The sequence below is a fragment of the Zeugodacus cucurbitae genome, chromosome 2 (genome assembly GCF_028554725.1).
Source record: "Zeugodacus cucurbitae isolate PBARC_wt_2022May chromosome 2, idZeuCucr1.2, whole genome shotgun sequence".
NCBI classification, from domain to species: Eukaryota; Metazoa; Arthropoda; class Insecta; order Diptera; family Tephritidae; genus Zeugodacus; species Zeugodacus cucurbitae.
In genome coordinates this window covers 27,722,823-27,747,200 of record NC_071667.1, presented here as the reverse complement: position 1 = coordinate 27,747,200, position 24,378 = coordinate 27,722,823, and the positions used below count along the sequence as shown (strand labels likewise).

The 24,378-nt window shown below is 33.7% G+C and overlaps 4 protein-coding genes across 15 annotated transcripts in view; 2 read left to right on the top strand and 2 right to left on the bottom strand.

Annotated features, from left to right (window-relative positions):
• Positions 1 to 146: 146 nt before the first annotated feature.
• Positions 147 to 9,203, bottom strand: LOC105213681 (uncharacterized). 2 transcript variants are annotated; one of them, XM_054225864.1, is made up of 4 exons: positions 8,910 to 9,202; positions 8,382 to 8,722; positions 548 to 1,662; positions 154 to 481 (listed from the first exon to the last, which is right to left on the bottom strand). In XM_054225864.1, the coding sequence occupies exons 2-4, from the start codon at positions 8,395 to 8,397 to the stop codon at positions 383 to 385; spliced, it is 1,230 nt and encodes a 409-aa protein (XP_054081839.1). In that variant the 5' UTR covers positions 8,398 to 8,722; positions 8,910 to 9,202; the 3' UTR covers positions 154 to 382. The 2 variants fall into 2 exon arrangements, with proteins under 2 accessions (XP_011184979.1, XP_054081839.1); XM_011186677.3 differs by having other exon boundaries at positions 147 to 481; positions 548 to 966; positions 8,382 to 9,203.
• Positions 2,044 to 4,228, top strand: LOC105213680 (general transcription factor IIF subunit 1). Its single transcript, XM_029041324.2, has 5 exons — positions 2,044 to 2,205; positions 2,257 to 3,152; positions 3,229 to 3,437; positions 3,495 to 3,801; positions 3,867 to 4,228. The coding sequence occupies exons 1-5, from the start codon at positions 2,182 to 2,184 to the stop codon at positions 4,075 to 4,077; spliced, it is 1,647 nt and encodes a 548-aa protein (XP_028897157.1). The 5' UTR covers positions 2,044 to 2,181; the 3' UTR covers positions 4,078 to 4,228.
• On the top strand, positions 4,616 to 22,720 carry Rnf13_0 (E3 ubiquitin-protein ligase Godzilla). 6 transcript variants are annotated; one of them, XM_029041323.2, is made up of 9 exons: positions 4,616 to 5,041; positions 14,916 to 15,336; positions 15,481 to 15,671; positions 15,738 to 15,838; positions 15,900 to 16,093; positions 16,167 to 16,359; positions 16,422 to 16,802; positions 17,213 to 17,348; positions 17,418 to 22,720. In XM_029041323.2, the coding sequence occupies exons 2-9, from the start codon at positions 15,217 to 15,219 to the stop codon at positions 17,872 to 17,874; spliced, it is 1,773 nt and encodes a 590-aa protein (XP_028897156.1). In that variant the 5' UTR covers positions 4,616 to 5,041; positions 14,916 to 15,216; the 3' UTR covers positions 17,875 to 22,720. The 6 variants fall into 6 exon arrangements, with proteins under 6 accessions (XP_028897156.1, XP_011184982.1, XP_011184985.1 ...); XM_011186680.3 differs by having other exon boundaries at positions 4,616 to 5,171; XM_011186683.3 differs by having other exon boundaries at positions 4,616 to 5,230; positions 15,499 to 15,671.
• LOC105213678 (transmembrane and coiled-coil domains protein 2) overlaps positions 17,638 to 24,378 on the bottom strand; it is a 42,150-nt gene continuing 35,409 nt past the window's right edge. For 5 of the 6 annotated variants that reach the window (XM_054225861.1, XM_011186674.3, XM_011186670.3 and 2 more), the window contains one exon: positions 17,638 to 22,757. In XM_054225861.1, coding sequence (XP_054081836.1) covers positions 22,631 to 22,757 — 127 coding nt within the window. In that variant the 3' untranslated portion in view covers positions 17,638 to 22,630. The remainder of the gene's footprint in view (positions 22,758 to 24,378) is intronic. The other variant, XR_008470068.1, reaches the window with a different exon arrangement.

Below are 24,378 nucleotides of genomic sequence, written 5' to 3'. Positions count from 1 at the left end.
GATGTTGATATAATTTTGCAATACAAATAGAACATATGTAAATAATTTATAATTAAAAATTTATAGAAATAATTATATTAACGTTTACAAGTAATACAAAATAAACAACTTTGGTATTTTAGACATTTTTTATTTCATGTCTAAATTTTAATCCTTCAATATTTTCAACATTTAACCAATCTATTAAACACTGCTAAATAAAGTTGTAATTTCATAATATAATAGATGATTATAACAATAATTTTTAAACATTAATTGTAAATAGTAATCATATCATAAAAAACAAAAGGAAATACATATTTAAGCATTAATTTAGTTCTTTAGAAATTCTAAAAAAAAATACATGTATTTTAATATTTCTTAGAATTAATGTAATATTTAATCAGCCAAATTCATAGACCAAGTATCCACAACGTTTCTTCAATTTTTGTTCACACTCCAGTATAAACAAATTGCTACGACCTGTAATTTGCAATTCAGCCTAGAATCATATGTGGAAATAGTTAATAATTAGATAAAAGCAATTTATTTATATAAAAGCATTTACCATCTTATTTTCATCATCTAGTTTATTGGCATAAAAATTTAAAGTAATTGGTTTTGTTCGGTTCTCTACAACTTCGTTAACATTCAAACTTGGATTACTACCATAACTGATAATGCAACCTTCCAAACTTATTTCATCCAAATGCGCAGAGACCAAAAACAATTTTTGAAAGTCCAACTCGCTACGCACATAACATGCATGGAAATGCAATACACGCAATGTAGGTAACAAACAAATGTAAATAAGCATGTCTGAAAAAGCCAGAGGGTCCACGGCCAGTATTAAACGCCTCAAATGGGTATGCATTCGACAGTTAATAATTTTTGGAAAAATTGTTGTTATATCACGTGTATATATCCCTTCAATGTGCCGAGTATGATGCATCTCCCCGAGTTTTTTGTGGAGTGAATCCAAATTGGCTGTAGAAAATAAATCGCTTATATACAGCTCCTTCAAATGTTGCAAATTCTTTAATTGGGGCGTGAAATAAGATAACTCATACGAGCTTAGTATCAAAACTCGTAATCTACAGTATTGAAGGGCATTCTCTGCTAGGCGCGGTAATTTCATTTTAAAACTTTTCAAGATTAATGTATTTAATGGTAGTTCTTGCAGTATCCGCTCTAAGTAGTGAAATCGAAAGATATAACATGAAGTAAGCGTTAATTGTTCCAAGCTTTTCCACATTGCAAAACCTGCCCCTGTAAATTTTCCATTTGGTTGCAGAACCTTCACGTTTGGAAAAATATCATGTAAAATGGTTACAAATTCGTGTTCCAGCATCTCTGAACTTCCCACAGTTATATAAAGGTTACTTGTTTTGATAAACTTAAATCCATTTAGCACACTAATCATATTTTTTGATTCAAGTTCGAGTTGAAGATTTTCTATGTATGGGTGCACAACTCTAAGAAATTGTTTAAGCTCATAGATCTCGATTGGCATTTCAGCCTTTAATTTTAAAAGCAATTGTCTTTTATATTTTATTTTCCACATGCTCCCAAGAATATCAATTAAACTTTCATTAGAGAGTAAAACTGCTATTTGGTCTTTCAATGATAAATATTGTAAAATTTGAACAATGCAATCTTCATTCAATGTATCCATAACTATAGCTAACAATAAAATAAAAATTAAGACAAATAACAACTATTTTGAAACCTAAGAAAAATAAACGTTAAATGTGAAAGCGAAAAATACATTCAAAAAACATATGGCCCAATATTTTTGACATTTCTTGCCTCCTTCTTTTTGCCAACAGCTGTTACATAAACAGTGTTGCTAAGCCTTCAATAAAAGATTTAATTTGAACAAATATTTTTTTTTTACATATAAAATATAATAGAGGAATAGAAATGGCATTAAATTCATAAAGGGATAAAGAATCATACATAATCAGCATACTCTGAATTAAAAGTTTATGTATGTTTAGTAAATATATTAATGACCTTGGAAATAAATTTTATGTAGATTGAGGATATTTATTACTTGGCAACACTGTATATTTTGTTTACTGCGGCTTCATATTTTATTGCATTGTATTCTTTACTGCTTCATCGTGCTGAATAAATCATATCCATTTCGAAATATTTTTTAACAAAGCGCAAAAACTTTATTGATATTGCCATTGAAACATGGCATCTATTGCTAAATCTGGTGTAAGTAATGAAATAATATGAAATATAAAAAATATTCTGACCTATCTTCAGTCTAGCGGCTCCAATGCCAACAGTGCAGCAGCATCCACGTCAACACCTGCCCCTCCAAGCAACATACAGGAATTCAATATTCGCGTACCTAAAGATTTACGAAAGAAGCATCATGTTATGCGTTTCAATGCCACCTTGAACGTCGATTTTGCTCAATGGCGGGGCGTGAAAATGGAACGTGAAAATAATATGAAAGAATTTCGAGGTATGGAGGAAGATATGCCAAAATTTGGAGCAGGATCCGAATATAATCGTGATCTTCGTGAGGAAGTGCGTCGAAAAAAGTTCGGTATAATAGCCAAAAAATATAGACCTGAAGCGCAACCATGGATATTGAAAGTCGGTGGCAAAAGTGGTAAAAAATTCAAGGGGATTCGTGAAGGTGGTGTTAGCGAAAATGCAGCCTTCTATGTGTTTACACATGCTCCAGATGGTGCAATAGAAGCATATCCATTGAATGAGTGGTATAATTTCCAACCGATTCAGCGTTATAAATCGCTATCCGCTGAAGAAGCAGAACAGGAATTTGGACGTAGAAAGAAAGTAATGAACTATTTTTCGCTTATGTTGCGTAAGCGTTTGAAGGGTGACGAGGAAGAAGAACAGGACCCGGAAGAGGTGAAAATCAAGGGAGCGGCAAAAAAACCGAAAGAGTTAAAGATCAGTGAAATGGATGAATGGATTGATTCAGATGAAGAATCTGATTCGGATGAAGACGAAGAGAAAAAGAAGAAAGAGGAAGATAGCGACGAGGAAGGTGGCAAGAAAAAAGGCAAAAAAGGTCAGCAGAAGAAACCAAAGAAAAAACGTGACGTAGATGACGAAGCTTTCGAAGAATCGGATGATGGAGATGAAGAAGGACGTGAAATGGACTATGATACGGAGTCCAGCGAAGAGTATGCTCTATTTTTTAATATACATATATGTATATATGTTTTAACCGAGAATAAATTCCTATTTTCGTAATTAAAGTGAACCAGATCCAGAATCGAAACTGGATAAGGATATGAAATCCGTTGCGGAGGAGGATGCTTTGCGTAAATTATTAACTTCGGATGAAGAAGATGAGGAGGATGAAAAGAAATCGGATGAATCTGATAAGGAGAAGGATAAAAATAAAGAAGAAGGAAATAGCAAAGACAAAAAGAAAACCAAGAAAGTTACAAAAGATGAGAAGAAAGGTATTTTAAATAATAATACAAGTAGACAATTATAAAGTAAATATGATTTTTGTTCAGATACTTCCAGTGATTTTAGTTTAGACAGCAGCGACTCTGAAGATGAGAGTAGCAACAGCAAGAAAAAAGCAAAAGAGACTCCAAATATCAAGAATGCAGTTAATAATAATTCGCGCTCTGCAACACCAACTGGAGCAGCTCCAAACAGTGCAACTAAACGCAAAGTTAACAATAGCATGCCAAGTGATCTTACAGCTTCGGAGAACAGCAACAGCCCTGTAAGCACACCAGCGAAACGAACGAAAACAGATCCAACACCCATGGTGCCTTCGACATTTGCCGGTGTTGTAAATGTTAACAATAAAGAGTATGAACACTTGAAGGAAAATTTTATATTTGATATACTAATATATGTTTATTTTTTATTTGTAGTGATTACGGTATAACCGAAGAAGCTGTTCGTCGTTATTTAATGCGAAAACCCATGACACCGACGGAGCTCTTGACAAAGTTTAAAAATAAAAAGACTGGAGTTTCTAGTGATCGTCTTGTTGAAACAATGACTCAAATCCTGAAAAAGATCAATCCTGTTAAACAAACCATACAAAACAAGATGTACTTGAGCATCAAGCCAACAAAGTGAGCGAAGTGTACAGCTATCATGTTCTGACAAAGCATGACGAAAAATTGTATATGAATGAATGTGCAAACCATTAGCTGTTAAACTTTTTAATTGTTTTATGCAGTTTTATTTTACTGCAAGCAATGCTAAATAAAATATTTTTAACAAACTAGCTGGGATTATAATTTCGTTTTACATACAAATACATAGGTATGTACATAAACAACTTCATATATATTTCTTTATTGTCGTTACTATATATTAGTAAAGGAAACATCCAAAATATGTTTTCTGACTATGGTTTCTAAAAAAAAATTAAATATTAATATTCAATAAATAAAATATAAACTACTCTACAATTCGAAGCTAACACATACGCACTACACTTGCAAAGTTTTTTCATCCTTTACCAACACATACATACTGCTGACTTTTTGTAAATATGCATAAATAACAAATTTAATTATAAATAATAAAAAAATACTTGATAAGAGTATTCAAGTTTTTGTAACATATCTGTATCCAACTTTTTTATTGTGAATGAGCGATGAAAATTGTGCGCAGTTAATTGAATAAGAAGAAGCATAAAGTTCTTCACTTTTTCATACGGAACGAAAAATTCTCAAAAAATCTTAACAATCGTGTGCTAAAACTACTAAAAAATGCGAAGTTATTAAAAATGCAGCCTAATCGATATAAAAATGACCGCAAAAGTGAAAATTATAGTTTTCCTAGATCAAATTGAAATTGAAAGATCAAATTCACGTGAATTATAGAAGACAGACATTAAAAGTCTATATATATTTTTTCGGCTGCGAACGGGCTCACACAAGGCTACACCAAAAGAGACATCGACAAAGTAGAGAATAAAGAGAAAAGTCAAAAACAAAAAACGCAGAAATATAATAATAACGAAAACATGTGAAGAGGTGTCTGCGATTGTGTGGAGGATAAACGAGTAAAAGCAATAAAGCAAGAGTTTAAGGTGTGTGTAAAAACACAAGCTAAGCCACAATTAAAAAATAATAATAGAAACAGTGAGTGAAGTGAGAATAACGAAATATTTGCAAAAATCTAAAAAACGAAATCAGCTAAGAAGGCGTTTTTGATTAAAGGTGGGCAGAATGAGAACATAGCAAACAAAAAATCATAAATGACATAAAACTAAATACAGGTAAATCAGCTGATAAGAGATATGAATTAGACATAGTGGAGTATAAAACCTTATATTGTTTTTGTAAGTTTTATAATAAATATATAAACTTTTTACATATGTGTATTGAGAAAGTCGCGATATATAGTGAATGAAACAACGAAATTGAAGCGTACAAGACAAAATGTTGCATTCTAAGAGTGTACCTGCATGAAAATTGCAGAATATTATTTAGCAACAGTATTCGTTTTTAACATGTCTATACTCTTTTTGTGTTTCTTTCTTCGCAAATCATACGACGCATTAAAAGTGGTTTTATGAAGCACGTACAAAAATGAACAAAAATTTGCTTTGTGATTTGGATTTCCATATGTACATAACTATCGCAGAAAGAATTTAACACAAATAAAAATAATTACATAAATTCACGAAATAATCAGTAAGAGTATTTGCTTTTCCTGTAAGAAGCCATGGTTAGAGAGCAATTTTGAAAATGAAAATGTGAGGCTATATGTCTGTTAATGTCTAATATGTATTGAGAATTAGTAAACGTTTCCTTGATGCGACTTGCTATTTAACTGTGCAATCCTTTATGCTAGCCATGTAATATCAAGTAAAAAGGCTTCGCTTTTAGTGGTGATGTGCTTTTTAAGTTCAAGTTCTCCCTGGCCTTAACATTTAGCCCTTTGAGTAAACAATGTATTTATTACATAAAATGTGTATGATTTCGGTTAGAGAAATATACTAATTTCAATACAAAGATCTGCTACTACATTCATACAGAATACATCGTGTCAACCACCTGTGTGTACAATTGCAATCATATTGTGCTAATCTCGCCTGCTGACAATAGCTGTTGAGTGCAAAAATGTGTTGCTCAGGTATTTTGTGTGATTGTTTGCATTTCCAATATTCCCTATTCTGAATGTGATAAACAACTAGAAAAACTACACAGAAAGAAAATTACGCGATTATAGCGTTGCTTATGAGAATTCATTGATTTACGGTTACATTGTCTGTTTTGCAGCTACATATTTGTTATGTGTCTTTTAAGGTCCATGTGAAGATACAAAATGTGTAAAAGCGTACTTGCATACGAACATTAGTTGTTTATTTAATTGTATATGTTATGCACTAAATATTTTTGGTGAATTATGCTGTTGCGAATTGCACGTTCTTAATTGTTTTGGTTGCCCATTGTAAGGCATTGTTGAAAGTAAAATTCTAATCTAATTAAACGAATGAAACATCCGTCTAAGAAAGTTACTTAATAAACAAATCATCAATCAATCAAGCAAGTCAACAAAAGTTTTATATTGAATATGTAAATATGAGTCATATCTTTGTGCTTACTTTTACCAATTTTATAATTTAATGCAATCAAATCCAAGTTATGGTCACAAGTACGTTTTATTAAATTTTACAATTTTCTTCAAAACACTGTAAATCAAAATTATCGTTTTTTATTTGCATTGTAGTTTATTCGCTGGTTCAGTATTAATTGATTTTCACCATAATATTTTTCATTGGTTCAGTTCAAAGCAGCACGCTAAATGGAAATATTCGTTGTAAATAAATCATGAATACATGCACGTACATATAATTTTCTTGTTAACACGCAACAGATTCTAATTTAATTTTATGTGTATTGCTTGACTGCATTACTCACAGTGACGACGGTGACTACGTACATACTTGTGTATATGTAACATCAAAAAATAATACCTAAAGACTGCTTATTAGTTATTATCTTGTAAATATGAGTATTTTAGAATGAAAAAGTGAAGTGGACACTACTGATTGTCCCAAATGTAGGCGTTTTTACAAAAAAAATCCGATATAGTGGCAGTTGTGTCCACTGCAATAAAATGTGTATTTATGATAGGGTTTGTAGTATTTTAAAACGTACATAATTGATATAAGTTCACTTAAATCAACGTACGAACGCTAATGTTTTTCACATTTATATAAATAAAAGCTCCGTAATACAATAAAAAAGAAACACCAGTGACATTCACCAATACGGGCAGTCCTGAAGAACACAACGTTTTCATTAATATTTCCATAAATAAGCAATTTCTATTAGCAGAAAAGCAACAAGCGACTCGAGAAATCATGAATAAATGACTATAAAAGTCAAGCAGGAAATGATATTTTAAAATCAACCTACTATTTTGTTTTTGAACAATGCATCATCACATCACATTGATACAATAGTCTGTAGGCAATTCCATTGAATACAAAAATTATCTATTAACTATAATCACATGTAAACACGTAATCAACTTAATTATGAGAGTATAAGTATACGTATATGTATGTATATTTATCATTTGTAATTTCGGAACATTAAGAATAGATAGCATACATCCATTACTCCCATAGCCAGACAATAATGCTGCGACCGTTGGTGTTCGGTTATGGGTAATTTCACTGTATTTATATTTGACTTCACCAAAAATAACTTTTACACTTTTTTACGGCATACACCGCTGTATCAGTGCATTGCTATCATTTCAGTCGTTCTGTGTTGATTTATATATTTACACAACAAATTCAACTTTTTCCTCTATTAGGATGTTCTTTAAAAAAAAAAACAACTTTAAGCCGATTTTCATATAATAATTATATAATTGATCATATCAGTTTTGATTTATAGAAAATGAGTGTATGTAAAGAAAAGGGTGCAAGGAGGATGCTCCTTATAAGCCACTAACACATCGCCGCTAAAATTAACGACTTTCTGTAATTAGATATTTACTAAGATACAAATATTTATGTGTATATTTATTTGTATAAATTCTTGAAGAATAAAAATTACAGTTTTGTTTAAGAAAATTCCGTTAAGTGTCAATTGCACCGAAGTTGTTGTACTAAGAGTTGAGAGAAAGTTCATTTAATAAAATTTGACTAATTTAAATTCCATAAGCGAACTCAAAGTCAACGCTGAATCATTATTTGATTGCTAGTTTACATATGTTTTCATTGTATCTCACTTTCGCATTGATTTAAGACGAAATTTTAGACCATTGGGTGAAGATTCTGAAACCTTATATTATATCTAATAGATATATTTTGTAATTAAATATAGCTTATTCTAGTAGTTTTAAACCGTTTCCGAAAGCCGGTGGATTTTATACTTGCATTTAGAACGGCTGCTTGGTATGCTTACCATAACACAATTTCATGATTCATTGCTTCGAACGCAGCCATAAACAAACCGATTTGTCCACAAAAGTCCAGCAATTTACGTTCGTCATATATGAGATTACGAGTAGTCAAACCGACGTTTTCATTTTCACATGTGTTTGTGTGTGTTTCAGTCAACGTTTTTAAATACAGTTGATCTCCTTTTTACACGGTTTTTTTTGCACGGTTTTTTTTTACACGGTGTTTTTGAACACTTCCCAGATACCATTTTTACACGGTTTTACTTTTTTTACACGAATTTTTTATTTTCATTGTATACTTTTTTGCAATAAAATCAAAATTCCATACGTCACAAATCCATTGCTGTTAATAGAATTTAATTTATTCTAAATTAGGTTTAAACTAAAAAATACAAATCTTAGATTCGAAAGCCATTAAAAAGGTTGCAACAATTTCAATACGTAAACAAATAAGTGAAGCTGTATGAAGAAGTAAGAAAAAAGAAGACACAGCGATTAATGACGGAACTTTGAAATGTATTATTTTTTACCATTCCCAGAATAGTTGTTGTTTGTTCCTTCTAACAGTAACATGTACATACATATGTATAATACCAGAAAGGTCTATAACAACAACAACAGTGTAAATTCTCACTGTACGAATAGATAGATTTTCATGTAAAATTAGGTCTTTTTTACACGTTTTCTATTTTTTGCACGATTTTTTTCTTAAATTGGTCCCAATAGTGAGTTTTATATAAAAATTTGATTTTTTTGCACGGTTTTTTTTACACGAGTAATTTACTGTCCCAGTTAACCGTGCAAATAGGAGATCAACTGTACTGCATATTTTTCAATTTCATTACAATGTTATTGCAAAGTAAAATGAAATGAAATGAATTGAGACAAGTAAGGAAGGGGAAAGTTCGGGTGTAACCGAACATTTTATACTCTCGTAATTTATAAATTTAATTTTATCAATATAACACACAATTTGACTTACGTATTCGTCATATATATGGTATAAAGTAGAGCTCTTGATATTCGACTAATAGACTAACCGAATTAACCGAATAGGGCATTATTCGAATAATAATATTCGGTTTGCACTATTCGGATAGTCGTCAGTCATCGACTATTCGATTAACCGCTTATTTTAGACTATTCGGTTAACCGTTCGTTGTCGACTATTCGAATAGTGCAAGTTCATTAATTTTCTTATTTTTATTGAAAAAAGTGAAACATTAAAACTGTTGTTGTTTCACATGCAAAATTAAAAAATGACTGATACAACACTACGTGGTATGTTCTTGAGCTCGCTATTCTATACCCCTACCCACTTGCTGCCGAATTTTTCGGTTTTTTGCGGCATATGCCTAGTATGCAGTAACCGTTTACTTTGTGGAACCGGTTTATTTTGGGACACACTCGTGGCAGTGTGGGCGGTCGGTGGTTGGGGCTTTGGGGCGTTTTGGGGCAAAACTTCGACGAGTGGGTAGTCGGTTTTCTATGAATAACCGGTTTTTTGGGTCGGTCAGTGGTCGGTTTTGCTCGTGCCCTTCTGCCCGAACACTTCTCAACCGATTTATACCGCACATTGTATATATCTGGAAAATACGGACATATATCTGGTTTTAGCCTTATACTATGTTTACATATAACGAGATTATCTCCATTTACGAGCTTAACTCGATAATCTGTAATTAAGAAACGAGATTTTCCATACAAAATTGCTCTCTGGATAATCCGAGATTATAAAATTATCTCGTTTTATACAACTAGATTTTCGGTGTTATTCCTAGGTTTATCGATAATTTTGCGAAGAAAAGGAGAAATGTCAAATGAAAATGTAAACAACAATGGACGAGGGTGAGAGAAATATGTGTAATACAACAACAAATGCAACACATTTGACAATTGATAATCTTATTTGGCTATATGTAAACGGTTAGATTATTGAACGAGCTTAGAACAAGATTATTTTCATATGTAAACATACTATTAGCAAAAATCTCTGTTTTTTTCATTTATTCGAATAGTGACGGTATAACTATTCGAATAGTCGGAACATTGCGATTAACCGAATAGTGCTAACCGGTTAATATTCGTACGAACGGTTACAAACCGGATATTCGAATAATCGGTTTTCAGGTTAATCGAAGAATTTTAAGAGCCCTAGTATAAAGGTATAATATTAGATATATGGGAGTTAGGTGAAGTTAAGACCCGATTTCACGCATTTTTTGGTAAGGAGACATATTATTAAAATAAAGATATTCCCTCTGAATTTCTTCAAAATATCTAAGAGACTTAACTATAATTTCGGTAAAAAATTTATTCGAAGCTCCATTCGATATATGGGGCCTTGAATACTTATAGTCTGATGTCGGAGATTTTCAGATTAATTTTCATAACTTAATTTATGGCTTAGTTATAGCTCTTTATAGGCTTTCGGTTATCGCTATTTTGTAGCTGTGGGAGTGGTTCGTTTTTGCCCACATTCGAACTTAATCTACTTATTGTTCCAAGAAATACGTGTACCAAGTTTCATCAAGATATCTCAATTTTTACTCAAGCTACAGCTTGCACGGACGTCCAGACAGACATCCGGATTTCAAATCTACTCGTCACCCTGATGGCTTTGGTATATATAACCCTATATCTAACTCGTTTAGTTTTAGGACTTACAAACAACCGTTATGTGAACAAAACTATTATACTCTCTTTAGCAACTATGTCACGAGAGTATAGAAATCAGCAAAATTCATTATCAGCGGTATTTTCTAATACTCGACAACATATATACATAAATATAAATATACACACAGAAGCATAGTAAATACATATGCATGATAGTTTGAGATTAAATTTGAGTTCTATAACTTATATAGTTTATTGAGACGCTTATCAGGCAATCACTTGAAATTCAATACTCGTTGTTTGCATTAAGGTGTTAACTATCTTTACGTACATATGTTATGTATATACATATGTGTATATGCAAGAGTATGAGCAGATCTTTATAGGCATTACATACATAAAGATAATGAAGATTATTCAGGGAAAGTGGTGTTGGTGTCGTTATGAATAGTTGACAACTTTTTAAAATTCAATTAATTACATGCCAAAACGAAATAGTTAGATAGATTATCATTAGTCATCTTAGGAGAGTTCCGACATACTATGAAACACAGTTCTGAAGAAGACGCTACAAGATAACTCGGTTTCTAGTAGGGGCCTTGAAATATTGTTTTTGTGGTTATGCAAACAATTTTAGTAGCAAAAAATTAATTGCTATTATCGATATAATCTAAAGAAGGGCCAGAAAACGAGTTCTTTCGAATCTTGAAACCTTCGTTAAGTCGCTTCATTTTTCATAAAATTTTCGAGCATTCCCTCTGTCTGCCCGCTTCGCAAGCTCTTCGTACTCACGCATTTCGGCCTCTTTCTTTTTTTGTCTGCAGATGCGTCTCGCTTCCCTCTTCAGCTCTCGGTATCTATCCCATCCCGCACGTGTTGTGGTCGTTTGCAACGTTGCGAGGTAGGCAGTATATTTTCTCTCCGCTGCGAGACGGCACTCCTCATCGTACCAGCTTGTTTTTTGTCGTTGCCGAAAACCAATTGTTTTGGCTGCAGCGGTACGCAGTGAGTTTGAGATGCCTTTCCACAGTTCCCTCATACCGAGATGCTGATGAGTGCTCTCAGAGAGCAGGAGTGCAAGTCGAGTAGAGTATTTCGTGGCTGTCTGTTGCGATTGCAGCTTTTCGACGTCGAACCTTCCTTGTGTTTGGTGACGGGCATTCTTTGCTGCACAGTGGCGGGTGTGTATCTTCGCTGCGACCAGATAATGGTTCGAGTCTATATTTGGTCCTCGGAGCGTACGCACGTCTAAAACACAGGAGACATGTCTTACATGTCTTCCTACTACAGACGACCATTTTTCGGGCCTCAGCGAAGTCGATCAGCCTCAGGCCGTTTGGCGATGTTTCGTCATGGAGGCTGAATTTTCCGACTGTTGTGCCAAAGACACCTTCTTTACCCACCCTGGTGTTAAAATCGCCAAGCACGACTTTTACATCGTGGCGGGGGCAGCGCTCATAGGTGCGTTCTAGGCGCTCATAGAAAGCATCTTTGGTCACATCGTCCTTCTCTTCCGTTGGGACGTGGGCGCAAATCAGCGATATGTTGAAGAACCTCTCTTTGATGCGGATTGTGGCTAGACGTTCATCCACCGGGGTGAATGCCAGGACTCTGCGACGGAGTCTCTCTCCCACCACAAATCCAACACCAAATTTGCGCTCCTTTATATGGCCGCTGTAGTAGATGTCACAAGGACCCACCTTCTTCCGTCCTTGTCCCGTCCATCGCACTTCTTGGATGGCGGTGATGTCAGCCTTGAGTCGTATGAGGACATCAACCAGCTGGGCAGAGGCATCTTCCCAATTAAGGGTCCGGACATTCCAGGTGCATGCCCTTATATCATTATCCTTAAAACGTTTGCAGGGGGTGTCTCATCCGAGGCTTTCGTAGATTTTTCATTGGTACTACGTTTTTATGTGGTGGGTCCCAAGCCCTACGCACAACCGCATAAGCGGGCTTCGCCTTCTCACTTTAGCTCGCCTTCAAACGGATGTCTGTTGGCTACCCAGAGGATACTTGGTCTAAAACCGGAAGTCGTGAGCTGCTTGAACCATGTGGAGAAGAATCGTTTCTGGCCACTCCCAAGTGAATGACAATCAAAAACTTTCCTCACTTGCGTGAACTTCTACACGTGATCCCATCCTCCTAAACTTCTACACATGATCCCATCCTTGTTGGTTAGTTAGTCTAAAAATGCATACATTCATATAAGAATAACATTTTGGCCGTAATAATAACTGCTTCTTAATCTATTAACTCAACTATATGGAAAAGTATTACAGATATGAAATACCAAATTTTATCACAACATACATATACAATCATTAAAAATGCTAATTGTTCTTGCTGTAAATGACATTTCTTGTAATACATATAAAACATTCACTTACATACATACATTTAACTGTGAATTTGTGATAAGGCCCATTATATTCAATGGGGTCATTGTCATCAAAGTGTTATACATACATATGAAGACTCACATATATAAATTCAATATCAGTCATAATTAATAAAAATATATATATTAATAAAGGAAGTACGCGACAAATAATATAAATTTCGAGAAAAGCTTCGATGGATCTGCTCGAATAAGTAAGTCCCGAATAAAACATGTTATAAGATTTTTTTTCTGGTACAGGGGTTTACACAAGGGTGGTGCAAATTTGAATAAAATTTTTTTGGAAAGTGAGCATAACCCGGCCCTTCTGTATTGTATTCTTTGTACATATATATCTCATAAACTACTAAAGCTATATCAACCAAACTATCTAGAGTTATTTTCTATAACTCCATATGGATGGAATGGAATTATGACCACGCCTTAGCAAAATTAAGTGAACGAAAATGTTTGGATATTATGTAGCTTGGTGGCAAAAATAGGTGAAATCGATCCTCGAATTTCCCCAGCTTCCATATACCATATGTATAATGATTTTTGTTATTGTAGTGGGCTTTATGCCGAATATATGGGCCAAATTGTGTGTATTAATAAATTAAATCAATAAAGTAATAGTTTATAAAGATCGGTTACACCCTAAGTTAATCTTTTATTACTTGCTCTTTATTTTGTTATCCCAAAAAATTATTTCTTAAAATATTCATGATAGAACCCTTCGCAATTTAAAAAAAACTTGGAATATTTTCTAAAATGTTTTAATATATTTCAACTTTACACGACATTTCCATATTGGTATCCAAAATTATTTACAGTAATCCCCTTCTTAACATGCAAAACTTTTGAGACACTTATGCGGGAAGGGCACTTAAAAGAATCCCGCTTAAGTGCCTCGAGGTACTTACCAAGCTTTTTCTCAAACACTTCGATCTAATATTTTTTTCTTTTAGAATAAAAGTCACATTTATTTCTTATTAATAAAAAAAAATACTTACTAATAACAATAAATATAGAAAAGATATATTACAAAACTATGTACATACAGTCGAACTTCCATAACTCGAAGTTCTATAACTCGAAGATCGACATAACTCGAACTTTCGAATTGGCAATAGCGTTTTTAAATCAAATTTCCTTCCATAACTCGAACTCTTGAAATGACAATAGAAGTAAAATTACATACAAAATTCATTCCATAAATCGAACTTTCGACCAGGAGATAATACAAAATTTAAAATTTTACTATCGAAGCAGTATTTTAAAAGACTTTAGTTGTGATCACTGTAGTATTTTTTTCATGAAAGTGACATGTAACATTGTAACAATTGACAAACGCGACTTGTATTTAACCTCGAACTTCCTTCAGGAAGGGCTGATTAACGGCATTTATTACTCACTGTACAATAATAATACCAATAATAGTAATAATAATAACGTTAGTGATCATATTAATAAAATGATGATAGCAATATTATTATTATTTGTTTTTTTTTCATCGTCTATTTTTTTTATTTCTCAGGTTCATCGATAGATACAATTCGATTCGCATTACCAATGAGACATGCAAACCGTTTTGCGGAACAGCAGCGACAACAACATCAACGCTTTCTGAAACGAATATACGATCCACTTTAAGTCCAAGCAATTAAGTTTGGCGAATAAGCCCAAATCAGCAAAGAAAAAATCGCTTGAAGTCTGTTTGTCGGTTTCAGTGCATTCTATGAAAAAAATAAGAAAATAGAAATCAAACAGAAAACCACAAACCGAATAAACGAAAGTACACCCGATTACGATATTCTGTAAACTCATTTCAGTTGACCATGGAGCTCCGAATGTGTTCAAAATGGATGCTCTTGGAATTGTTCGCCTTTTGCGGACTCTCGCTGTTTACCCAGGAGTCGGCGGCACATGTGCTGGTCTATCGAAGAATAAATAGTTTGGTAAATACCACAATATTTAATCTAAACAATGAACCTTATTAAATGTTATATTCTGTTAATGTTAATATAACATTTTTTTTAGTTATTTCTAATTCGTTCCTTTCTTCGCATGATTTCTAATGTGCTTGTATTAATGTCTTTCAGTTTTTCTCTTTTTCGCAGTTAATTGAGCAGTACAATGATCTGCCAGCGCAATTTGGCCCCAGTCTACCGGCGAATGGCATCAAAGTCTTTGCTATACCGGCAGCCAAGGATAACTATGCCTGCGACCCATTGGACCCGCCGCCACGCCAAGGCTACCCCAAGAATTCGAAATTCGTCGTTATAATCGAGCGGTAACAAAATGCAAGGCATTAATGCAGAAAAAGCATAACTAAATCATACACTTTATACATTTGCAGAGGTGGCGGCACAAACTGCACTTTCGAGAAAAAAGTGCGCAATGCGCAGGCGGCTAGTTACGATGCCGTCATCGTGTTCAATGATAAAGGCGATGATTTGGGTGAGTTGTTTTAATTTTCTTTACGTTATTTGCCAATTTAATATTTTGTTTTTTTATTCAGAGCAAATGTCAGCGAAAAATGCGAGCGGCATCTATATACCGGCAGTGTTTGTTGGCCAAACAACCGGCATAAATTTGATGACATTCTTTACAACAGATGTGATATTGGTGATAAACGATGAGCTGCCATTCAATATCAATACGCAACTGATTTTACCATTCTCTATTTTAATTGGGCTTTGCTTCCTCATAATGGTAATGAGTTGAGAAGTGCATTGTTAATAAGTAAATGTATGAATTTGTGTATGTTGCTTGCTTTCGCTTCCAGATTTTCTACATGATCTACAAGTGTGTGCGTGAAGAACGTCGTTTACGCCGGCATCGCTTACCAAAGAATATGCTTAAGAAACTGCCGATCTTGAAGTATACTAAAAATAGTGATCTCTCACAAGACACCTGCGTCATCTGTCTGGATGAATTTGCCGAGGGCGACAAATTGCGTGTGTTGCCATGCAAGCATCGTAAGTTTATCGAACCTTACTTTTGAATTCAATGTATTAATAAAAAAATATATTTCATGCAGCTTATCATAGTCACTGCATTGACCCTTGGCTTACGGAAAATCGTCGCGTTTGCCCCATTTGTAAACGGAAGGTTTTTACGAAACGCCAGCCGCGCGTAAGCAGGACGAATCGACAATCTTCATTGGATAGTGTAACCGATACAGACGATGACACAACACCTCTGCTGCCGGCAACACAACCGGCACGAGTCAGCGGTACCAGGCAGAATAGCGGCAATGCGACAAGCAGTAATAGTGCCGCTAGTAGTGCACGTATCGCTGCCTCGGCTGGTAGTCGACGCAACGGTCGTAATGCCACGACAACACGGCATGGCACTTTTAGGCGCGCACCACCGAATAATAGTCACTATGTTACCGATGTCACTTCCGATGAAGAGAACGGTGAGTGATTGATTTCCAAAAGGCTAAAAAAGATTTCTCATATTTTCATTTATGAGATTTGCATAATAATTTGTATATAAATTAAATTAATAATTTTTTAGTTGAAGTAAAGCGATTTGAATTTGTAATTCTGCCAAACCTTATTCTTTCTTATTCTTTTATTGAAAAAAGATTAATAAAAATATTATTGTTAATGACAGTGCAGGAAGAACGAAATTCGTAATTCATTTTGAAAAATGTTTGTTTAATTAAATAATTTTTTTTATAATAAAGAAAATGAGAAGTTATTATAAATTTTAATTTAATTTTTGTCCAAAAATGCTTTATAAAGGACATTTTCTTGTTTATTGCTATTTTTTCTTTATCGCCTTTTAACAACACGAGTAATAAATTTCCTTTTTTCCATTTAGTACTAGAGTCACAAAACTCTCCCAACCGCAGTTCACGCCGCGTAAATCCCTTCGATCGCAGACCGAATATTCCCCAGCATGATGTCGAACAGCAGACCACAACTAGGCGTTCTTTCTGGCGGCTACCACTATTCGGGTGTGTATGAGAACAATTTAGCAATTGCAATAAACACAGCAATCTCTACAAATACTCTACATTTTTCAGTTTTTTCCGCCGACCACAGTCTATAAGCGTTGCAGCGCCACCCTTCCTCGAGGAGGTTGTTCCACAGTCACCGATCAATGTTGCCATAGCTATTGATGCTGCAACAGCAACGACAACAACAGGTATAGCTTCAGCACGTACACAACATGTTAATGCGGCCAGTAGTGCGCCACAAGGCAGCACAGCACCGGTAGCAGTAGCACACTCTTCGAACAATATCCTCAATCCGAATTTAGCTGGTTCCTTCAAAGAATGCGATGATGATGACGATGATGATGATGAGTTGCCGCAGCAGTCGATTTATGAGCCAGTCACAGTTGCAACGCGTAATGAAATTAATGCCACAAATGGCAGCGAATTAGTTGCACCGAGACGACAACAACAACAACAACAACAGCAGCAACAGACGCAGGTAGCAACACCAGCCGCACGCACGCAACACACACAACGCATATGAGTGTGAAATCTACAGATGTGGCCGTCACAAACAACAAAAGCTAGCACCAAATCAGACATAGCCTTTGCAGTGAGCTGGAGTGAGAATGAGAATAACAACGTTTATATTTTAAATAAAATGATATGTAGAAATAAGTAAATTGTATGCATACGGATATCGGATATGGTCTCAGCTATGTGTGTGTGTGCGTTTCTAAAGAAGCGACCACGAACGGTGGTAGCGCGTTGATTGGTCACAATGTCACAGTGTCAGGTGCTAATACTGCTTGCGAACTCCAGCGCAGATGTCAACGCTTACTGAGGGAGTTACAACAAGCAAATGTGTGACTCTACGTGTGTAGGAGCAACTGTAAATTATTATAGTTTTATTCGTTTTTAATTGTTTGATTAGAATTTATGTATACATCAAATGTGATTAATATTGGCTTCGATTATTTGTGTGCATGCATGCATACACACATACATACATATATACAAATACTTAGTTATAGGTAAATACGAATGTAACTTTTATCATTTTACTGCTATGTAAGTACATGTAAGCATAGAAGAGAATGCAAAATACGTACTGCAATAAACAATAACAACCAGAAATGTTTAAAAGAAGCAAAAAAAAATTAAAATAAACAACAAAAACCAAAACAAATTAATGGAAAATAAACTGTTGCAAGAACAACTAATATATATGTGTAAGCAGCAACTATTACAATATCACCATAGCTACCAAATTGTCTACATACGTCTATCTAATAATAATATAATTATCTAAGGAACTGTATACATGCATATATATATACATATACATATATTTTTACAATTATAATCTATTTTTTAGTTAAACAAAACAAAGACATTTCATTCTTTTATTTTTTTTTTGCCGATTCGTTGCGTCAAAAGTGTATCTTTTCATCCTGCTGCGCTTTGTTCGAACTATCGCGAGCCATTTTCTGGAGTTACCAATTACACATAACACCACTGAAAATACAAAATATAATAAATAAAGACAGCGATCAAAAGTTCTATTAAATTCAATTCCATGCATGCTTCGTTAATAAGCTTACATTACTTTAATGCATCGGGTGCTTAAGAAGGTGGTTTGTTTCCATTTCTTTCTTTCTTTGAATTATTTTAACTATAACTTCCGCTTGTTTTATGTTCTTTCAATAAATCCTCATCACTTTGAGCACACATAATATAAATAATGTTTGTGATTTAACGTATGTAATAGATCTAACTCTAGGTTAACCACTATAGCATTGTAATAACATGAAATTACTAAGCAAAAATATTATCACGCGTTTAATGTGGCCAAAGGGATCGTTAAATGTGTAATGTAAATATAAAATGTTCCAACAACAAAATACAAGAATGAATGATTCATATTTTATTCCAAATATATCTGTGACTTTTAATTATTATTCATCGATTATAGTTTGTTCAATAAGGTTGCAGAGTTAAGAATTTAAAATAGCATGCACTGAAATTTAACAATATTATATATGTAAGTTAATAATTAATTTAAAGCATGTTTTTCAGCAGCTCTCACTTGAATTTGACAGAAGCTAACATTGAACCGGTTTCCTTTGATTTTTGGTGGTAAAGTAGGCTGTACTACTTATATATACATATGTATATAGGTTATGTGAAAGGGCGAATCCCTGTGTCACAGGAGATCGCATTTGGGCAGCTAAAACCAGTCCTTTGTCATGCCGCAAACTCTGTGACGAAAGTGACGATAACGCGTTTTGAAGCTCGTCCTGCCGAGATGTTTCAGCCGCAGTCTAGCGAAATCTGGACAATGAAGGAGCACTTGTCTCGATGTCTCAATCTCCACTTCTTCGATGCAACTTTGGCAATTTATTTTGATTCCGATGTCCTCCCGACAAATAAAGTAGATATTTATCAGAGTTGATTGTTTTGCCATGTTCTAAGTGGTAAACGGTTTGGGATATCAATGAAATTCTTTATTCCTTTGAAATGTTATTATAGGTGAAACTCGATTTCTTTTGCAGGGCCAACACGAGCCGCTTGCAGAACTCCAGACGCTGTAATGTCACCTTCGATATTCGTATGAAGTTCATCAATCGTCGCTGGTTTGTTGACGTAGACCGTAGACTTGACGTAGCCCTACAGAAAATAGTTGAACGGCGTAAAATCGCCGACCAGGGCGGCTAATTGACTTGGCCAATTTGTGAGACGTTCATCAAAAATGGATTTCAATAAATCGATTGTTACATTCGCTGTGTGGCTTGTGGCGGTTTTCTGTTGGAACCACATATCATCTAATCCGGCATATAAACCGCACCAAACCGTAATTTTTTCAGGTGACTAATGGAGTACGTGTGGATTGCTGCCTGACCAATAACGCATATTTTACTTATGAGAAATGAGCCTAATCGCTACGTAGGACGTAGCGCTCTTAATGTTGAGGCCAATGACTCCGTATTTCGGTAGTAAATCTTAATAATTTCGACTCGTTGTTGGATCGTATATCTTCCCATGATGGCAAACCTTACTGAAGAGAAATGTAAAAAGAGATGGAAAAATTTGGCGTCATTTGCCGTGCCTATAGGTCTATAGGTCTTTTGCAGCGTCCATTTTGAAAACCCATTTTTATGAACCCTTTTCGCAAGTCTTCTCACTGAATGAAATCAACAAATTAAAAAAAAAATCCTTACACATTAAATCTAATACGTCAACACTTATATATACTTACCGATATTTATAAAAGTTGCCATAGCCACCTAATTGGCCTAATTGTGTGAGAATTAAACATCTGTTAACCGATTAAAATGTCTTTAAGTGGAACAGAACTCCCGTCTTTTGATTGAATTGCCTCAAGTGGTTTACTTTAAATACTTTCGTTTTCGCTTAATGGCGACAATGCACTTACAGAGTGGGAAAGACAGCAATTGAAGTCAGAAGCACATGCCATTTTACACACTAGCAATTAAAGTCAGTCATAGAGCGCAGTATTATTCTATCCGTTTATTATTCAGATCAATATATTTTAATATAAATTTCCATTTATTTATTGATTTATACTTTTTTCATTCATAGTTATTTTTTGTAATACAAAGTGTAATAAAAAATAATAATTAAAATTTATGTAGCATGTAATTAAATTTGTTATGCAATTGGGTTGGAGAATACTCTTAGTTGGTGAGAAAAAAAAATAATCTTTATTGAATATTCCACATATTTATATTTTTGAGAATTTATATTTTTAAGGAAACAATTGCGCTACAAATAGTTTTTATAAAAAAATCTAGATTTCTAGGCCGTTTTACTTAAACTCCAATGCAAACTACACATTTTTTCAATCCCAACACACATGTCACTTCACTTACTAAATACAACATACAAAAGTCTGCGTTTTGTAAAATAAGCTTATTCTTTCATTTTAAGTTGATTTATGCTCGAAAATTACGCTACAATAGGGCATCTTAATGCATTTACGCATAATTAATGTTCGCTATAACTAACAACTATCGTTTAAAATTACGTAAAACTCCACCAAAATCAGCATACTTTTAAATACACGCAATATACAGTTAATTACAGTTATTTAAATATGCAATAATATAAATACCGAAAATTGTTAAAAAAAATTATAGTTTTCTATTTGAAATGGTTGCATTTCTATTAAATTGAAGTACCATACAAGAGCAAGTTATATTTTGAAATTGTATATGTATTATTTATTGAGTTATTTATTTTAGCCTTCAAACGATGTTTGCGTTTTGTGTGCGCGCCTTTTGTACTCAGCGGCTTTGGCTGTCTTATAAAATAAGCCGACTTACTAAGGCTTTCTTACTTAAAGTTTTCTTGTTGTTGCTCATAACAGCGATCGTAAATGCGAAAATATCGCAACGCAAGCTTTTTAGAACAAATTTTTTGATGTAGCAAAAATATTCGAAAAACGTTGTAAAAGTCAAAACTTCTAATGGTTTTTGGAGATATTTTTTAAATAATTGTTTTGGCTGAAAACTTTTTATAAAACATAAAATTAAAAAAATTAAAAAAAAATGCAATTTACACTATTAAAAAACATATTTGAGATAATAGATATTAAAAAAATGGCAGAAGAGCATTTTGAACTTACTATTCACTATTTCAAAGTGTGTGTATGTGTGTGTGAATGTCGTGCATAAATGAGCACATACAAAAAGTATAACTAACGGCATACTCATATACTGGTGCAGTTTTAACATACTTTATGTACGTACATGCTGCATATGAAAAAACCCAATAAAAATAGTTCCAATTACATACGAGTATTTTCTTTGCAATGTATTGTGGCTCGAATATTGTACGTACTTAAACATAAAATTAATATAAAATAGTTAAATATGTCACACGTGTAAATCTTTGCTAGACGCGCACTCGCACTAAACGACACTTTCAGCACAGTGCAGCTGTACAAGACCGGGTGCTTTTTTGCACTAATTTATAGCATTACTTTCTCTCTCTATATATATGTTTGTTTGTTTGTATGTATGTATTATTATTAATAGTATTTAACATTGTAATTTATTTGCATATTGTTTTCCATATTTCTCTAATGACACTAACAGCTAATCAAAATTAACAAAATTTCTATAACTAATTGCTGCTACATTCACACGTCTCTATGTATTGCTGCCATTACTGTCTGCTGCCTGCAAATTTTCACATTTCATTGCATTATCGCTTTCATTGTGTGCTTACGTCTACGTTTATGCATTGTTTGTTTACAAGCGCGCCATTTACATACTTCATTTGACAACCAATGATTCCTTTAAATGTCGCATCAGTCCAGCGCCGATGTCTTGCACATCCGGCCATTGTCGTATCACAAATATAATGAAGAAAATGAATAAGAATGTCGTCAGAACGCGCACTCTGTTAAAAACAAAAGATATAAAATGAAATTATAATACGAAAAAATAATTTGTTGCTATATGTTTATGTAAATATTTGAATAAACAGTGTGTATCTGAGGATTTTCGTGAGACGAATAAAACATATAAGTTATATTTGAAAAGAAATTTTCGGCGAGTTCTTCTACGTTTGAACTCAAATACCGGATAAGTATTTGTGTATTATTAGTTTTGTTTTTAAATATTACCATATTAAATATTTAAAAAAAAAATTCCAACAAACATTTTCAAAATTAATTATTTTATAGCTATTTTACTGTTGAACTTCCCGAACTTCCCTAACTCGAATCACCATAATCCACAAAAAAACTTCGAGTAAAAGTAATGAAAGTATGCAATTTAACTTCTATCGCCAATTCAAGAGTTCGAGTTATGGAAATTCAAGTGCATATGCATATAAAAAAGCAAAAATATTTTAATAAACTGTATATCGAGTTAAAAGTTTCTAAATATTTGGGGAAAAAGAAAAGTATAGATACTACACAAGATCGTTGTCTGTCATGGCCCTACAGGTCGTATGAGTAACTTATGTTGCAAATTTGTCTCAAGGTCCAGACCCCATGCTGGCTGGCTTTACTTGCTTTGCTGTGAGAACTGTCAAAACTTAATAGAACTATACTAGAGCATATGAAAAGAGACCAGAGAGAGAGAGATGGAGCTTTGCTTCAAGCGCTTGAAGTTACGAATAGATCTATGCTCTATTTGCCAGCGCTTTTGGCGCTTTTGACATTTGATATTGTAACTAGGGTTACCAGTTTGGGCAAAATGTACCATTGATGCTACATTGGCACACAAATATTTATCACATATGCGTTTGCCAGTACAAATAGTTAGAATGAATATTTAAAATATTTGATATTTGTATGTAGACATTTACAAAGAATTTATAACAAATAATAATATAACATTTAACATGAAACTATTAGCAAGTTTTGATTGACTTTCTGATTTACAAAAAATAAAGTGTGTGGCAACAGTGATTGTGACATTATTTTGAAAGCGTTCAAAGCGCTCATTTGGTCATACAAGCATTCAAAGTACGCAAAGTCAACGAAAGCAAGTAAAGCCAGCCAGCATTGGGTCTGGACCTTCAGACTGTTGTAAGGTCATTTAAAAATATCTAAAAGTATAATTACAGGTAAATATAGAGTAGATTCAGAAGACAAATCTGTAATACAAGAAGTATTTTCCAAACATTCTTTATTATATTGATCAATGACTATAAACGGAAGTACGTTATGGTGTTAATAAATGAAATTTATTGCAATTGTATGAAATCAAATATCCTTTCATGAATCATGTATCACAAAAAAACCAAAACGATCTATAAGTTTGAAATATTTTTTCTGAATGTTTTCATCCCATGCCAATAGCTTTCATATACACAACTCTTGAACTACTTTGTTGCTTTAGAGCAAACATATTTTAATTGCAGCTTATTAATGGGTATAAAAGGGGACTGTATAACTAACATTGAAAAAGTTAATATGTAAATAATATGTATAAAAGTCCAATCTATATGCATCTTTTTACACGTCAGTCGTGTCTATTTAACTGGAATGGGCCGGGAGTAAGGATACGAT

Coding starts and splice junctions, on each gene's coding strand:
- LOC105213680 (XM_029041324.2), top strand. CDS start 2,182: ATGGCATCTATTGCTAAATCTGGT. Junction 3,438..3,494: donor TACAAAAGATGAGAAGAAAG/GTATTTTAAATA, acceptor ATTTTTGTTCAG/ATACTTCCAGTGATTTTAGT. Junction 3,802..3,866: donor GTAAATGTTAACAATAAAGA/GTATGAACACTT, acceptor TTTTATTTGTAG/TGATTACGGTATAACCGAAG.
- LOC105213681 (XM_054225864.1), bottom strand. Junction 482..547: donor TAGATGATGAAAATAAGATG/GTAAATGCTTTT, acceptor ATATGATTCTAG/GCTGAATTGCAAATTACAGG.
- Rnf13_0 (XM_029041323.2), top strand. CDS start 15,217: ATGGAGCTCCGAATGTGTTCAAAATGGATGCTCTTGGAATTGTTCGCC. Junction 16,360..16,421: donor TGTGTTGCCATGCAAGCATC/GTAAGTTTATCG, acceptor TATTTCATGCAG/CTTATCATAGTCACTGCATT. Junction 17,349..17,417: donor TGGCGGCTACCACTATTCGG/GTGTGTATGAGA, acceptor TACATTTTTCAG/TTTTTTCCGCCGACCACAGT.